The sequence below is a fragment of the Gambusia affinis genome, linkage group LG20 (assembly GCF_019740435.1).
Source record: "Gambusia affinis linkage group LG20, SWU_Gaff_1.0, whole genome shotgun sequence".
Classification (NCBI taxonomy): domain Eukaryota; kingdom Metazoa; phylum Chordata; class Actinopteri; order Cyprinodontiformes; family Poeciliidae; genus Gambusia; species Gambusia affinis.
The window spans coordinates 5,150,199-5,166,777 of record NC_057887.1 but is presented as its reverse complement, the minus strand read 5'-3'; the positions used below and the strand labels follow the sequence as shown (position 1 = coordinate 5,166,777).

The 16,579-nt window shown below is 38.7% G+C and overlaps 4 protein-coding genes across 13 annotated transcripts in view; 1 reads left to right on the top strand and 3 right to left on the bottom strand.

Moving 5' to 3' along the window:
- spata20 (spermatogenesis associated 20) overlaps positions 1-2,074 on the bottom strand; it is a 39,296-nt gene extending 37,222 nt beyond the window's left edge. For 2 of the 4 annotated variants that reach the window (XM_044103510.1, XM_044103511.1), the window contains exon 1: positions 1,779-2,074. In XM_044103510.1, coding sequence (XP_043959445.1) covers positions 1,779-1,984 — 206 coding nt within the window. In that variant the 5' untranslated portion in view covers positions 1,985-2,074. Of the gene's footprint in view, positions 1-1,055; positions 1,312-1,409; positions 1,486-1,778 lie in introns of those variants that run through there. The other 2 variants (XM_044103512.1, XM_044103513.1) reach the window with 2 other exon arrangements.
- Positions 2,075-2,249: 175 nt separating this feature from the next.
- On the bottom strand, positions 2,250-7,461 carry LOC122823663 (PI-PLC X domain-containing protein 1-like). Of its 3 annotated transcripts, none has more exons than XM_044103520.1 (7): positions 7,098-7,461; positions 6,892-7,016; positions 4,221-4,345; positions 4,010-4,141; positions 3,685-3,852; positions 3,417-3,600; positions 2,250-3,296 (listed from the first exon to the last, which is right to left on the bottom strand). In XM_044103520.1, exons 2-7 carry the CDS (start codon positions 6,965-6,967, stop codon positions 3,055-3,057), a joined length of 927 nt encoding a protein of 308 aa, XP_043959455.1. In that variant the 5' UTR covers positions 6,968-7,016; positions 7,098-7,461; the 3' UTR covers positions 2,250-3,054. The 3 variants fall into 3 exon arrangements, with proteins under 3 accessions (XP_043959455.1, XP_043959456.1, XP_043959457.1); XM_044103521.1 differs by having other exon boundaries at positions 6,892-7,013; XM_044103522.1 differs by lacking the exon at positions 7,098-7,461 and adding an exon at positions 6,571-6,648 and having other exon boundaries at positions 6,892-7,017.
- Positions 7,462-9,749: 2,288 nt separating this feature from the next.
- On the top strand, positions 9,750-13,493 carry asb12a (ankyrin repeat and SOCS box-containing 12a). Of its 3 annotated transcripts, XM_044103519.1 has the most exons (4): positions 9,808-9,830; positions 11,106-11,196; positions 11,759-12,526; positions 13,323-13,493. In XM_044103519.1, exons 3-4 carry the CDS (start codon positions 11,764-11,766, stop codon positions 13,472-13,474), a joined length of 915 nt encoding a protein of 304 aa, XP_043959454.1. In that variant the 5' UTR covers positions 9,808-9,830; positions 11,106-11,196; positions 11,759-11,763; the 3' UTR covers positions 13,475-13,493. The 3 variants fall into 3 exon arrangements, with proteins under 3 accessions (XP_043959453.1, XP_043959454.1, XP_043959452.1); XM_044103518.1 differs by lacking the exon at positions 11,106-11,196 and having other exon boundaries at positions 9,750-9,830; XM_044103517.1 differs by lacking the exons at positions 9,808-9,830; positions 11,106-11,196 and having other exon boundaries at positions 11,611-12,526.
- Positions 13,494-15,522: 2,029 nt separating this feature from the next.
- LOC122823660 (zinc transporter ZIP11-like) overlaps positions 15,523-16,579 on the bottom strand; it is a 160,215-nt gene continuing 159,158 nt past the window's right edge. For all 3 annotated transcript variants that reach the window (XM_044103515.1, XM_044103514.1, XM_044103516.1), the window contains 2 exons: positions 16,353-16,511; positions 15,523-15,861 (listed from right to left, as the gene is read on the bottom strand). In XM_044103515.1, coding sequence (XP_043959450.1) covers positions 15,783-15,861; positions 16,353-16,511 — 238 coding nt within the window. In that variant the 3' untranslated portion in view covers positions 15,523-15,782. The remainder of the gene's footprint in view (positions 15,862-16,352; positions 16,512-16,579) is intronic.

The following is a 16,579-nucleotide window of genomic DNA, read 5'->3' as shown; positions in this document are numbered from 1 at the left end:
TATAACTGAATTGCAAACGGTGCTTAATGGGAGACATGTTTTACAGAATTTGAACCAGATGAAGCTAAAACTGCCACTAGAGGAGTTCACCCTACATTCAAGATAAATAAGTTATTTCAAGAGTTTTGGCTTAATCACTGCTCTCACTGTGTTCTATCAGCAAATGGCCATTTTTAGAGGCTGTATCCTCCAGTTAATGTTTACTCAGTTGCTAAATTAGTTGACAATTATTTCAATAATCAATTAGTCAAGATTATTTTTGATTAATCGATTCAGCACTAAGCTATATACTCTTTCTAGAATTGTGCCGCTCAATGAGACACTCAGAGCCACAGTCTTCAGTCAGAGGCCTTTTCAGGTTCGTTGCCAGATCTCTCCTACCCACAGCATCACAAGAAGCAACGACTCTTTGAAGACACTTGGATGATATGAGTTATGTCAGCATTCAATTTTCCTTCAGGATAAATAACATTTTTTTTTTTACTGAATTAATTTTCTGAGTTTATTTTCTATAAAAAAAATAAATAAATAAAAATGCAGCTGTCTGGCGTTAAACTGTAATAAATTTACACAGTATAGGTTACAAGGTTAAGAAATTGCTAACTTTAGGCAGGTACACCACTCAGGAAGGGCTAAGTCAAATTTCTATTTGAGGAACGTGCCAGGATCATAAACTTTGGTTGCAAACGAAAGGAGGTTGCAGTACAAGAGCTATATGGAAATGCAAATTTCAGGAGCGGTAATTATATTTATACACCTATGTTGGCTACAACAAATGCCTTCAAGTGTTTGCGATGATTGGCAATGATACTTTTAATTTCCATTGACTAATTTTGTATAATTTTTATTGCAGAACGGTTTTTAAGCAGGCAAATTTGAGAACTCCAAACTTAAATATGCTTCTTAGCCTTCCTGGAGCCCTTTTTATCACTTTGTAACGTTAGTGCGCCTGAGCTCAAGTTAAAAAAAATCTAATGACTGGACATTGTACTTTATTATTTTCTGCTCGCATGTTAAATTCGTGGTTTCCCCAATTAGAGCAATTCGCCCAGTACCTGAAACGGAAGCTCCACACCACGCCACTACTACCACCATGTTTCTGCAGAAAGCATTATATAATAAAGCAATTATATCCACAGTATGCTAACAGTTATAGGAGTCGATATGAGCCAAATGGTTGCAAGACAAAACATATTTCACATTTGCGCAGGACTAGGTAAGCGAACTATCTGTCGAACTCCATATAATTGTTTTACAATTTACTATAACTAGGCTTGCAGGTGTAGATTCGTCCTCCTGTAAGTATGAGCGTACACCTTACGACAGATTAAGTCTTTTCCCTACTGTCGGTTGAAATATTTACATTACAAAAGCAATGAATATATGAATCTTTGACATGCGAGCCGCACCGGTATGGCTAGTTCTCAGTGTTAGCGAAGACACGTCTGGTCGTTCTCATGGTAACCAGTAACAAAAGCTAACGCGTGCTATGAAGATAAGTGCTGTAACGTTTTTATCTGTGCCGAATTTAAGGAAAGGGTCTTTTAACTTGAATTAATCGTCTTTGTTCTGCAGTGCACTCCTCTTGACCAACGTTGACCATTTGTCACGTTAAATACCAGTTTTCGACATGGGATTTCAAGTGGCGCTAACTCTCCACTGTTATAATTCCACAAGGAGCAAAATGACAATGACGCACTGTAAAATATCGAGGGCTCCTTCCTCTCATTGTCAGCTGACAGGAAGGTTATTTAATTATTCTGAGCTAGCCTTATTACCTGAGGTAGATGGCCGACACCGACTGTGGTTGGAGGAGCAGCTGTGACCTGCCTCTCAGTGGATGGGGAATGTTTCCGAAACCCCTCGTGGGACCAGCTGAGCTCCGCCGCGGACCGTCAGCTGCCAGAAAGGACGCAGCCACGAAGCGTGCGGTCCCCGCACGAGTGTCTCTAAACGCCGACCAACGCCATGCCTGTCTCAACATCCTAATCCACTAAATGCATTACTTTAGCGTACTAGCGTTAGCTGCTTTATTGACATACAACAGCCTACACTTCCATGCATGGGAAGTGTAGGCTGCATTCTCCTCATTCGACACAAGAGAGCGCTCGAGGCCAAAAGAAATCAAGTTCACACGAAGCATTGAACTTGATTTCAGAATTTTGAATGTCTGGCAAAATATTGAAAAAGATAAGAAGTTTTGAAAAATATTTCAATTTCCATTACATTAACTGGCATCTGTTTTTTTTCCTCCCGTTCTTCCTTCTCCTTCCGTCCTCCATTCTTTCTTTGTGTCTGTCCTTCCTGCTTTCCTCCCATCTGTGGTTCCTTCCATGCTTTTCTTACGTACCAATTTTCCCACCTTGTGCCATTTCTTCCCTTCCTTCTGACCGTCCTGTTTTTAAACTCTCCTTTCTGCCCATTTTTTCTTTTCCTCCTTATGTCCTACTTCTATTCCCTTCTTGTATCATTTAAGTTTTTCTTTCATTCCCTGTGGCCTTTCTTCCTTCCATGCATCTTTTCTTTATGCCTTTCGTTTTTTGCTTGCTGCCTCACTTTCTTCTCTCTCCTTTCTTCTGAGTCACACCTCACTGTGTTCCTTCTTTCTTTGCTTCTCTTCCTCTACTTCTCTCCTTCCTTTTTCCTGGCGTTGTCACATTCAAGCTGTGGAATTATCAACAAATCCCATGTAAACTGTTTATACTGAAAATAAATGTTTTTAATTTTCTCAGAACTGTTAACTCTTCTTAAAAAAAGAAATAAAATCAAGATAATTATGGAAATTACATGAAAATTGTGCATTAAATCTGCTGCATTTAAATATTGATGCCAATTTATGCAAAAGATTGATGTATTTATGTCGCTCAAGAATAAAAACAATGCATAGAAACAAGTAAAGCATCCAGTGCTTACTTTATATTTAAATATAAATATCAGATATTTATATTTAAATATAAGTCTTTAAATGTAAAGACTTATATTTATCAAGTCTTCTTGATAAATATAAAAATTACTCTAACAAAAAAAAAAACAATAAAAGAGGTAGACATGTTTTCATCGTCCTTTTGCCCCTTTCAAGTTGAGCTTCACAATCGTTGCGACGAAGCCATCTCGAGTCACCACGTCTGAGGCGACGATGTTCATTGGCGTCTTGTCGTATTGCTGGTTCACCCACCGTAGCAACTTTGGCAGACCCCTTCGCACAACGTTGGTGAAGTTGTCACAGATGCGAAGGATGTACCAGAGGATTCCGCTGTTATGTGGTAGGGTCGGATTCAAGCCACAGACAAAGAAATCTGGACAGAAAAGGGACACAGATGTATTCAGAGTCACAGAGCACGGCGTGAAGATAAAACTACAAAAGTTCCCTTTCGGTGACTACAAAACAAATAGTTGTAGAAACAAGAAATACTCACACTGGAAGTATTTCTCCTTTTCCAAAGCCTGACTGAGTTTGGCTGTAATTACCGCACGGTCCATGCTGTTGCCATAGTAATAAGTTATTTTTCTCCATAACACAGGCTGTTGAAATTGTGCGTTGTCGTATGAGACTATTATGTTTTTGCCTTGATTCCAGCAGCTCTTCAGGGTGGGGGAGGTCTGTGGCGACACATTATTGTTATCCCTTAAAAAGGAATACTTTCGAGAGATTTATGACCAAAAGATGGTCAGCAAAAACATTACCATCTGCGGGAGGAGTTTGTTTCCAAACAGATTTTTCATGAAGGTGATGAGGTGGTCGTGAAGTTGTTTGGAGATGTTTTTGTCAAACCCCTCAAAATGGGATAAAGACAAGATGACGATTTCTTTAGGATGACTCTCTGCCCAGGTGTTAATTTCCCTGAGTACAGTCTGAAATTAGGGGGTTGGAGGAGGGAATACACAGCCACACTCAATTAAATCTTCCTTTTTATATTTAACACAATGAGCTAACAAACCCCCATAAAACATGCATGACTTATCGAGGATTTACACTTTAGTCCACGCTTACCCTTCAGAGATTGTTTACCTCAACATCAGTTCGGGTGTACAGGCCGTGGTGAAAGAAAAGCCTGGTGGGATTTGTGTCGTTTGGCTTGCGGGCGATCCTAAGGTCAAAGTAACGAGCTCCGGCATTCAGCTGCTCGGTTATGCACACCTCCTGCGATCAAAAGACCTGGCGATTCAAACCCCTTTTCCATCTGTCTTAGAAATACATTCGCAGTTGAAACGTTCCTTACCTGAGTGGCTCCCCAAGTGTGGATGATTTTACGCAGGCAGTAGATTCTGCTAAACCTCCTCAGTCTCTCGGGGTGGATGATTCTAGAGTCGATGTCCAGGTCATAACTCATCGAGTCATGGCTTCCTAGAGATGACAACAGAAAGATCATGTAGGAAAACCAGTGCTCTGGGTTAACGGTATCTACAAGATAACCACTCGTATTCAAATTTGGTTTTCTAAGATGTTGAATCTAATATAGCTTGGGCTGCCAGCGTTAGTCAGTGTCGCTGTTTCCTGAGGATCTTCTTACTTTTCCATTGGAAACACCCATTCCGCTCACTCCAAAGGACTGATTGAGATTTTAAGAAGTTCTTTTTTTTTTTTTTTTTTTTTTTAAATTATATCTTTATTGATTCTCGAGAAAGTATCATTTACATGACAATAGGCATCACCAAACTAACTTCAACATTTGAAATAAGATTAACATATAGACCATTGCCTTATAACAGTCAAATCAAAAATGTAACTACACTTCTCTGAGAAAGATTTTAAAGTGATTATAAAGAAAAAAAAAAGTGTGAAAGAAAAAAAAACTAAGGAAGAAGAAAGAAAAAAAAAGGGGAATACAGTAACAAAACATTATAATATAAAATAATTATAAAGCGTGGCTATTCTAGGAGAGTGGATTGCTGAGGAAGTTTAACAAGTTTGGTCTTTAAAAATGAAATCAGGTCTTTTAGGTCTTACATAGTCTACCCAAATCTTCCAACACTGATCAAATTGTTCAGTCCTGTGATTGAGAGAGGCTGTTATTTTTTCCATTTCATAGATGTTGAATGTTATGTTAATCCAGTCGTCTAATGTTGGTTTGTCATGTGATAACCATTTTCTTGTAATGTTTTTCTTACTTGCTGTTAATAAAATAGTCATCAGATATTTGTTTCTTTTTATGGCGTCTTGAGGAATTATACCTAAATACATAAGCTTGAACTCCAAAGGAATGTTTTGCTTAAAAATGTCTTGTAGAGCACTTTTTATCTCTTTCCAGTAATGTTTTATAATTGGGCAGTCCCAGAAGACATGATAATGGTTTGCATTTTGATTTCTACATTTTCTCCAACATGCAGGAGGATTTCCATCATAGTGACATTTCTGAGCAGGTGTGATAAAGAATCTTACCAAATTTTTCCATCCAAATTCTTGCCATTGTAGTGATTTATTATATGTCCATTGATATCTCCATATTATTGTCCATTCCTCCTCTGTTATTGTCAAATTGCCCTCTCTCTCCCATCTTGTTTTGATATGTAGGGTTGAAGTGTTTTTTAGGTCTATAAGGTTTTTATAAATAAGCGAGATAATTTTCCCTTTAATTTTTGATTTATAGGCATTAATAAAAATTTCCATTAAGTTCATCTTCTTGTCAGTGACTGGTTTAATTTTTAAGTTAACAAAATTCCTTATTTGCAAATATCGATAAAAGTCCTGTTTGTCCAAAGAATATTTTCTTTTGAGTGTTTCGAAATCATTTAAGATGTTGTTGTTCATTATTGTGCACAAAGCAGTGATTCCCTTGGCTGTCCATTGATTTTAAGAAGTTCAGTGACTTCTTGAATGAAGATCATACAGGGGATTAGGAATTTATTAAAACATGTAATAAATTTTGTATAAACTTTTTTGTTTTGTTCCATTTAAAACAATATTGAGGGTTTGAATATTACGTATTCAATGGAGTATTTACTATTGAATATTTGATATCGACTGATGAATATTCAATACTGAACATATGTTCAACATATTGAACATATTGAAGGTTGAAATTAGTCTGATTGTTCCTAAAAAGGGATTTGCAAATTAATGTTGACCCAAAGCATAAAAATCACAGTCTTGCACATTTGTGGTCCAAAAGTAGGTAAGGTTTTTAAGCAGTCAAGTTTGTAAAAACTTGCCTGGCAACAAGCTTCAGATATTGGTCACTCAGTCTTCAGACTTAGCCAGGTTTGATGAAGGGTTTTTACCAAGTCTGCTTTGGAGAAAAACTCACTGGATGTTTCAAGTTCCATTTGATGTATAAAAAAATAAAATAATATAAAATAAAAAATAAAAAATCACAGATTATATATTTATATATATGTATATATTTTACAAGATAAGTTAATTTCCCAATGACTTTCTTGAGATCTACAGAAAACAAACTTTGTTTTCTGTATTTCATGAACTGATTGGTGTGGTGTAGTGTGTTGTGTTAAACCTGATTCCATCCCTCAAATGTACGCAACAGCAGTGATAGAGGACTAGTGAGTGTAATTACACTCGTTGAATAGTTGCACTTGGAAGTCGTGCAAAATCCCAAGGGGTCACAAACAAACCTCTGGATGCACTTTGGACACCCCTACTCCAACAGAGACCATCTCTCCATTAACTTTGACCTGCTACATTAGTCCCTGCTGCTGAAAAGAAACAAAACGCAAAAAAATTCAAGGCTTGTCAGGTTTTTTGCAAAGTGATGGAGACTGTTTACAAGATTAATTCAAGCGATTTCTATTTTTAAAGCTCTCTAAACTTATTGGGTAGGGCTACACCTGTAGACTTGAAGTGAGATTAGAATCAGCTTAGATTCTGATAAACAAGCCCACGTTCTTTCATCATGACTACGTTCTTGCCACAGTGACAGAACCGGAGTTTCCCACCTGGTATGGCCAGTTTAAACAGAGGGATGGCGTGAAGCTCAGCTGGCAGTTGCGACATCCAATCAGCGTAGCTCATAGTTTTTCCTCTTTTAGTATCAAACAACCCAAATCTGACTCCTAATCTCCTGAAAACAGAAAAATCCAAGAGTAAACCTCACCTGTTCAAGCTCATAAACATAAATGGGAATGTTCCAGGTGGTACTCACCCTGATGAGGTATACCTCTCCTCCTCCTGTACTCCGTCAGGTCTGGCAGTGCACCTGTGACTTACTATGAATGAGTGGCTGAATTGTTACTGTTCTCTGAACCATTGGGGGAGGAGAGAAGTAGTTGTTTCTCCTGTTTGGTGTTCAGGTTCTCTGATTTCTTGTGTAACTTCCTCATACAATCATAACTACCTATCCTGCCCAAACAAACACAAAACAAATCTTTCAGCTTTCAACTTAAACTCTGCCACTATAGAGGTTCAGCTCCTGGTTGCATCATATTTTGTCTGGACCCAGCTTTAGCGTCTCTAAACACAAACGAGGCATTTTTTGAGCTCATGAGCTGAAAGGAACTACTTGGAAATACAGCCCTACAAGTTGGATGTTTAAAAAATTCCTTGATTATCAGGCGACTGACTACAGAAATTCCAATGACATGTTTGTGGGCGGCAGACCGGTTGAGCCACAACCAAAGCTCCGCCCCCCATCATGCCATCACGGGCAGTCGACCAATCCCTGCTCAGTCTGGGCAGATTTCCTTTTTGTACCCATGCAGAAAGTAGTAGATCAACTTTTAGAGAGATGTACAGTGACAGTTTTTCACCACATGTATTTTACACAGAGGTCAAAGGTTCAGGTCAAACCAAATATCCCCCAAGATTTTCAGATTTTTATTCGTAATCTACAAGAAAGACCATTTGTCCTTTCCCTTCTTCTTCACTTTAATGCACTTAGTTGTGCTGCAGGCCTCCATGCTACATGCAGCGTACTGCCCTCTAGCGACCAAAAACATTCACTGCTCCATCGTCTGCCGCAAACACCGATACTGACACAGAGCACTCACGCTCAAACTGGCCCGCTGTTATTCAGGTCAGACATCAGCTTGACAGAGACAGACATTTCTGCCCTTTCAATCTGTTTTTTTGGAGGAGAAATTTTCAAGAAAAGTACATATTGATTTAGCAAAATGAGCAATCAGGACAATAAGCCACAGAGAGAAGTCCAATTACTCAGAGCGGAGACGGAACGATGGCTCCCTCTGAGGAGGGGGTCAGTCTAGCCCACTCTCTCTCACCGGGGAATCCTGGGATGCATTTAGTCTTCAGTCCTGCTGGGAACACGTCCCAGACTCACTGGAGTACCTCCCGAAGATGCATAATGCAGGAGAAATGCTTTTAAATTCATAATTGAAGCAAAACCTTACAGATTTACACAAAGGTTAACAACTTATTACATGGGTGCAGCATTTCCTAACTTTAAAGCAGAGATGTCCTGGCGTGTGGGTCTTTTATGAGTATTTGCATGTCGTTTCCTGAACATGTCCTCATGCTGAAATGCAGTTTAATGTCATGTAAGAATAAAGACATTAATAATAAAAAAAAGGGAAAAGTTCCACATGTTTCTGAGTCTACTCGAAACATGTCGAGTAGATGTTTGGACATGTAAATTATCTTTGTAAGTTGCAAAGAAAATTTATAAAGATAAAAATCTTTAATTCTAAATTATTGGCTCTAATTTTGACTCGATGTCTGATAGTTTATCAACATATGAAAAACAGAAAAATAATTACTTTTCTTTGACCTTGTTCAGTATTAAAGCATTTTGATATCAAAATAAATTGATATTTTGTCTCGTTTAAATCTACCTAAACCTACTAAGGGAAGTGATGAACTGCTCTGGTAGAGCAATCTGTTGCAGAACAACCATTTTGAAATTCATTTAATGCAGCTTATTACTGCTGGGTATCTTGGCGGTAGATTGAAGTATTACATTGTGGCGAATTTGAACAGCAGCTGAACGGATTAGGAAGCTGCGACCTGACATGTAAAGACGGGATTAGTAATACCTGCTGAGCACCTGAGAAGAAAGTATAATCTGAGGGAAGGGTTGCAGAGTGCCTGAGGGTACTGTAGGGTTAATTGTTTCCAACATCCTGAGGTCATAATGAAAGGAAGCCTAAGATCAAAGAAACCGTACTATTCTGCAGGTTAAAATTAATTTCTTGACTGAAAATATGTGATTTTTATTTTGGCAATCAGTAGGAAAACATTAACCCAACAGAGCTAGCCATACTTTCACAGTGAGTAGAAAAATTGTGTAGCTTAAGAAATGGTACATCATCAACACCCGTCCAGTAGGAAAACATGTAGATGATCCTGAGAAGTCATCACTTCCCTAGTCTTCCTAAAACATTTCATTGTATGGAAAGTCATTGCTAAAAGTCTCAAGTTTGGAATCCTGCTAGATATGCTAGTTTTGTTGGGACGGAGACAAAACAGAATGCTTTTTTTAAAAAACAAAAAAACAAAAAGAAAAAATAAAACCCAACAGATTTGACAGAAAGACAGTTCAAAAACATATATAAAAAAGCTTGACCGACTCCATAAGGGCCTGAAGTCTTACTTGAATTCTTGAAGTCAGTAACTTCTAACAAGCCTTCTTGTTGGTAATTACTATGAATGGGCTATATTTCTACAAAGAAATTAGGAGAGGTGAAGATAATAACAAGATAGTAAATAAAGTAAATATGTTTGTATTTTGTTTTTTCTTTAATCAATTATTGCTTTGAATCTAACTTTCTTTTTTAAAACTTGACTGAGAAACCAAGAATTTGATTTTGCTTCTAATGAACACCAGAGGGCAGCAAAGATACTTAGCAGCATCATAACAAGGAAGCGGAATGATGAAGAAGAAGAAGAAGAAGAAGGGGGGAAACATTGCGACACATCAAAGGTAGTATAAATATAAATACATAGACTCATGTTGTAAACAAGTCATTTTAGACAAGAGCAGTTTAAGGTTTTTGTGTCTTTCTGCATTTAAATTGAGGTATTATTGCGCTGTTTTTGCAGACAGTGGGTTTGAGACAAACCACATATTTGACGATACAGAGAGACACATGACTATCAATAACGTTTAATAGGTTTCGATTTGATTAATGAAGACTTGATATAACGGGATATGGTTCGGCTTACATATAGCTCACCAGAACTTTACCGAATATTTCGTAATTTACAGTATTTCCGTCGGCAGGACTCATTAACTACGGAAGCAGCAATTCAGAAATAAATACTAGCATTCAACTGTGTGCTGTATTTCTCATGCCGAATTATTCGGAAGATCTTTAAGATTAATACAACTAGAACAACTAGATTTATATTGAGATTAAATGATGCAATGACTCTGGCAGCATTTAGGGGTATTAAACCCGACTTTCATCATCCTTCTACTTCACAATCATGCACCATTTGATGTTTATCACACATAATTCTAATAGAAAACATTGGAGTTTGTTGCTGTAATGTAACATGATTAAGGTGTATGAATATTTTAGGAAGCCGGCTGTATGAAAAGGGTCAGTTAATTGTGAATATTCCTGATCATCAATATCAGGAATAATATTCTAGATCATTTTGGTATATCAATATGGTCCTTAGGTAAATGCTAAAGCCTGCTTTAGCGTCAAACTCTGAACAAAGACAGACTGTTTTCGGTTTCAGAAGTGGACTGTAGTCTGTTTCGTCATGTGAAACTTGTGACATGAAAACGTGTGCATTTTTTATTTTTTAAAAGAAAACAGAATTGTTATGTTCATTTGAACTGGATGTGTATTAGTTTCTGATAAAAACTAATATCAAAAGGACGGTCAAGCCAAATGTAACTGGCTGTAAGATGGACTTTGTTAAACATTTGCAAACTGCCTTTGTGTTAATAATAAGTAATTGTGAAGTTTGTACAAGCCCATCCACACTGCTAGTTATGTGAAGTGCTTCTAAAATAAATCCGTATTGTATTGGGAAAAAAAGTGGAAAAATCTAGCATTTAAATTGATTACAATGACAAAGGCCCTGCCATTCAAAATGGTGAAATCCATAATGAAACCCCTTCTAAGAACCCTGACAACTGTATTTTTTATTGTTCAAACAGCTAGTATATCTTAATATACATTAATAAGCACAGTGGATACTGTGTTGGTTCTACAACAATCTTCCTTATCTCTGTTTTTAGATATACAGCCAATCAGCACCTGGATTGGCGGCTTTGCAGGGAAAAGGCTCATAATTTCAATGGGTCCAATCAGCAAACAGAAGGAGGAGTTGTGAGCAATTTACTTTGTTGTTTTACAATTGTAGTTCGTCTATATAGGGTTGTAGTTTGGCAATGGTGGCGGAGGAAGTGAACGAAGCCACGCTTACAAATACTGAGCAATTTAAGGTGGAGCAAGAGGAATGCTTAAGACATTTTACTTCAAGATGTTGTTTGGACCAACACTTTTCTCTTCGCAGTAGGGGATGATTGTTTACAACATACTCGCTTTTCGCTTAGCTTCACAGCGTAGCTGGTGCGTTACATATGTCAATCAGATCCGGTCATTTCAAACTTCAACAGAGTACATGCCTCCGGCAAGCAATCATGTGTCTATAGCCGAGGGTTCAGATCATCTGTATGAAGCCAAGCATAGAACAAGCGGTCAGGCTAATTTAAGATGCGTTTTCTCTCAAAATGGTTGCTATGGGAACTTGGTGACAGCTAAAAGATGCCACTCTTTGTTGCAGTGGAGATTTCTTAACAGCCTTACCATCTGCTGTGCCTTAAAGTCAGCTCTTGTCCTTCCATGTTGGGAATTTTGTGGTTTTCTGACTTCAACATTTTTTCACCAGGTTCTATGTACCAGCTGAGGACCTCTGAGGAAGAAGAATACAGCAACGAAATCTCCAAGCTCAGGCAGGCGGTGTTACAAAACAATGACATACTCCTTGACAACATGCTCTGCCAGGAGATTTACAAGAAAGTCATCAACTGCAGAGGGGGATGGGGCATCGCAGGCACTCCCCTCCATGCCGCCGTGTCTAAAGGCCACCTCAGCTGCCTGCAGGTTCTGTTGGCCCACGGCGCTTTTGTAGACACCATAGACGTCAAAGCCCAAACGCCTCTTTTCAACGCAGTTCGCGGACGATACCTGGACTGTGTCCTCGCCCTCCTTGGAGCTGGTGCCAACCCCAACGGAAGTAAGTCCAACAACAGCTCCCCGGTCCTCACCGCTGCCAGAGAGGGCGACGTGGAGATCCTCAGGCAGCTGCTGGTTCACGGCGCCGATGCGAACTCTCGTTGTAAGGTCCTGGTGTGGCCCTCCTACGTCAGGGTGACCAGCGGACCGCTCTACCTGTCTGCGGTTTACGGACACATGGAGTGCTTTAGGCTGCTGCTCCTCTACGGCGCTGACCCCGATTACAACTGCACTGACGCGACCTTCCACAGTCTAGGCAAGACGCCCAGAACGGTGCTGGAGATGTGCCTCAGGTACGGCTGCGGCGTGGAGTACATCCAGCTGCTGATCGACTTCGGCGCGAATGTCTACCTCCCTACGCTGATCATCGAGAAGTCCACGAAGCAGAACGAAGCAGTGGAGCTGCTCCTGAGTGAGAGAGGTATCCACTCAATATAACCACGTTACAGTGCCTTGTCAAAGTAGTCATATCCCCTTTTCATTTTATCATAGCCAGAAATCTGGAATGCATTTTATTGGTATTTTACCTGATGGATCAACACAGAATTGTACATCATCCTGAAGTAGAAGGAAAATTACCATAACTTGTATGTAGAATAGAATCATTTTTATTGTACTATAGTAGGGAAATTCAGGTGTAGCAGCAGCAAGTCAAAGATATGCTGGAGGACGTAGCTTCACACAAAGTCTAAAGATATATGGAAATAGGAATTAGAAACAAATGTACAAAAATCTTTTTCTCTTGTAGGAATGTACAAGAGAAATATTTATATATTTATGAAATACAAATGTAAATTATAATATATAAAAATATATCAGTTATGCATAACATTTTTAGTAATGTATCAGTTATTAAAAATAGCTAAACGACTGCACTTATATTATGAATGATTGACCTGCTGTGGCCTGAACGCACCAGTCTCTCAGCTGCTCCGCACTGAATTGCGCGCTCCCAAATCAAACGTTTGTGAATCCCTCTGCTGCCACTCAGACTGGCTTCAGTGGAATTGCAAGCATCGTTTCCACCAAAGTTTTGAAATCAGGGAGCATTTCTCCAATTAGAGTGATCAGAAATCGGCGACACTCTCTGAACGAGGGATACCTGATCCCAGCGGGACTCGCTTTGCCTCCATAACTCTTCAACGCATCGTCTGATAGTGAGATGCATCCTCTAGTGGCAGATTCCTTTAATAAAACACTTCTTTTTCCGTCTTCAGGAACTCCCAAAGCCTTGACCTCACAGTGCCGACTTGCTGTGCGAAGACACCTGAAAAGCGTCAACAAGATCCACTGCATCGACAAGCTGGACATGCCAACCAGTCTGAAACACTTCCTGCAGCATAAAACAGTCCCTGTCCATGTTCAGTAAAAGAAGAAAGTGTGCGTTATTTTATCATGTCTTTATTTCAGTTTAACAGCGGGTCTTTGCATAACGTGTCTTAAAACGGCTTCCCTCTCTTCATGGGCTGCTCTGTTCAGAAAGTTCAGTGGCTGGATTATGTCTTTTTTCTATTTCTTAAAGATTTGTTTACTTAGAAGTTGCTGACTCGGTTTTGCACAGGCGTATCTCAATAAATAAGAACATGATTAGAAAGGTTATTTATGGCAGAAATTTATTCCACAAAGAAGCTCATATAGATTTGAAAAATTCATTCAAGAATTTCGAGGCGCTTCACAAGGAATGGACCGAGTCTTGAGTCAACGCATCAAGAGACGCTTCGCACATGGACTACAAACGTCGCATCACTCCCGAGCCAGAGACAACAGAAGCTTTCTACCTAGATATGGAGAAAACGAACTGGACTGTTGCTCTGTGGCTCAAAGTCTTCTTTTCAGATGGAAGTAAATTCTGCATTTCGCTTGGAAATCAATGTTCCAGGGTTTGGAGGAAGAGTGGAGAAAAACGCAATCCATGTTCCCTGGAGTCCAGTGTGATGTTTCCACAGACTTTAATCTCCGTATTATAACTTTAATCTCAGAAAATAGCATCCTTGAACCATGTCAAAAAAAAGCCATTAAAACTGGTAGCTCCCTGGTGTCCATATGCATTCCGTCAGCGTTCTGAGAATAAACTTCAAACTACTGGATTTTTTCTTTTAGTGCCTCTAATCCTCTGTAAACAAACTCTAAAAATGACAGAAAGAAAATCGCTTGGTCGCTTTGTGCTTTATACATTTGCTACTTCTGAAGTTGGCCACTAGATGGCAATAGATGATGCTGCATTTGAAAGAAGAAAAATCCAAGATGATCTCTGCTGCATAAAAATATATGTAGTAAGCGTAAAATTAACTTATCCTCTTTGTAGCTACATAAGTTTTGATACAGAAACTTCAGTTTCTAAATCAAAACTTATGTAGTTTTGATTTAGAACGCATTTATTGAGTCATGTTGCCAAAAATGATGCATTTCATATTCAGATGCAATACTGATCATATCTATTAGTACATCTATAGGTCAGTCAGAGAAGAAAGACAGAAAATGTTCAATATATTCAAAGTTTTCTTAAAGGTTTCTTAAAAGCACCAGTAATTATGAAGTCAAACAAATTACAGCGCCCTTTGGTAACGGGAAAGTAAAACTTAATAGTTTCTCCTTTACATTGTTACCATTAGCACTTGGAAGCTTTTTGTTTTGATAGATTTTCAGTGACTATCGCAATGCTGCTATGTATTAATCCCCAATAAAATAAACTACAAAACTGTTCTGTTAGCAGATTTTTAATATTTAACGAGTTAAATGAAGGCTTCTAATGTACTTACAGGATGAAGATCCTGCCACTAGATGGCAGCATCTTCACCTTAGCGTAGTGTAGATATCTTTAAACTTCACCCAAAATCTAAATTTTATTGCCTATTGTATTTTGAAGTAACGCTTCCCTTCCCACTTTGGCTCATGACAATTTTTTTTTTGTTTTAAAAACTAGAATTAGCTCTTCTATTATCTATTTTGTCTCATTTCACCATTTTCCAAAAATGAAATCAAATGTTACGACATGATCACTTTGAGTAGCCCTTTTTGCCAAATATTTCTTAATTCTTAATTATATTTGTTGACTAGTTTTACTTCTACAAGAGTAAAAATATGCTAAAGTAGCGCTACTCTTAAACACATTTCTTTTTCTTTTTTTTTTACCACCTTTGTTTAAAACGAATCCTCTTAAGAAATTCCAAATGGATAAGCAGGTGTGATTCCCCTGATCGGCCAGTAGATGGCAGGAGACTTACACTGCCCTGCAAAAAGCCCCAGCAAAACCACCTGAGCCATTTTACTCCATTGTGTTACAACAGAGAGGCAAATATAAATTATAATATATGAAAAATATAAAAAACACCAGATTCAGTACATTTAAGTTACTAGTATGACGTACACTTATTAAATCCCATAACGCCGTGTTCAACTGAAAAAAGACAAGAATAGTTTTTAAGCTGTCATATTAAATATATTTTTTTTCCTGAAAAAAACATTAGCAAACAAAACCTTCCTGTCTTATTCAACTGTAAGAATCACATAGAAAACATATCAGTTCAAGTACAGCAATCATTGCATGGGAAGGTTTGCTCACAGTTCAACTTCAAGTAGTGGTAATTAGACTCAACAACTGGTTCCCTTCTTTAAAATTGAGGTCAGCTGTGCTTCTCTGAGCCTTGGTTTATTTCTCTTCGGTCGCCGTGGCGTCCTCAGCCCAGCCCCACGTCTAGTGACATCATCACGACAAACCCCAGAATGGAGGTCCACGAAGCCAGTCTGCCGTTACCGCTGGCGGCACCAAAAGACAAGAGACAAACAGCAAAGGACAGACAGGTAAATGACTCAATAAAAAAGTAGCACATTTCAGAAATTTGGAGATTAATCTAAAAAAAAATAAATAAATAAAAATCAAGAAACAAAGAAATGTCGACTTTCCTAGGAAACTTGTGATCCTAAAATTTCAGTTTTCTTTTCCTTGCAAATTTAAAAATTTTGGAGAACAGAAATTTCCTTGATTTTCCGAGAAAATGTCAGATTTATCTCAGAATTTCAGAGTTTTGTTTCTAGCAAATTTCTGACTCTTGCTGCTCAGAAATGTTCTTGTTCTCAATAAAAAAACTTTTGAGATCAATCTCGTAACTTCAGAGGTTTTGTCCTGCACACCGAGTTCTTTGGTAGAAATGTGCTCCTGTCTTTTCTATCTACAACGGCCCTGATACGCTATCGTACATTAGCACTCCAGCCTTCTCTCTAAACGTCAGCCATATTCTTCCACTAACCTGAGTTGAGCCTCAGGAATGATGTCATCCACGACGACGTAGACCATCGCTCCGGCAGCAAACGCCAACGCGTACGGCAGCAGAGGTTCGGCGAGTACGACTGCGACGGCGCCCAGCAGGCCGGCGATGGGTTCTACCATTCCACTGAGCTGACCATACCTGGCGGAGAACGTGACGTCATGATGGAGCATCTGCTGCAGGCCAGAACCTTTACAGAGCGGTGCGAT

Coding starts and splice junctions, on each gene's coding strand:
- LOC122823663 (XM_044103520.1), bottom strand. CDS start 6,967: ATGAGCTACGCTGATTGGATGTCGCAACTGCCAGCTGAGCTTCACGCC. Junction 4,346..6,891: donor GTTTAAACTGGCCATACCAG/GTGGGAAACTCC, acceptor TGTCATCTCTAG/GAAGCCATGACTCGATGAGT. Junction 3,601..3,684: donor ACAAACTCCTCCCGCAGATG/GTAATGTTTTTG, acceptor GTGTCGCCACAG/ACCTCCCCCACCCTGAAGAG.
- asb12a (XM_044103517.1), top strand. CDS start 11,713: ATGTTGGGAATTTTGTGGTTTTCTGACTTCAACATTTTTTCACCAGGT. Junction 12,527..13,322: donor GCTGCTCCTGAGTGAGAGAG/GTATCCACTCAA, acceptor TTCCGTCTTCAG/GAACTCCCAAAGCCTTGACC.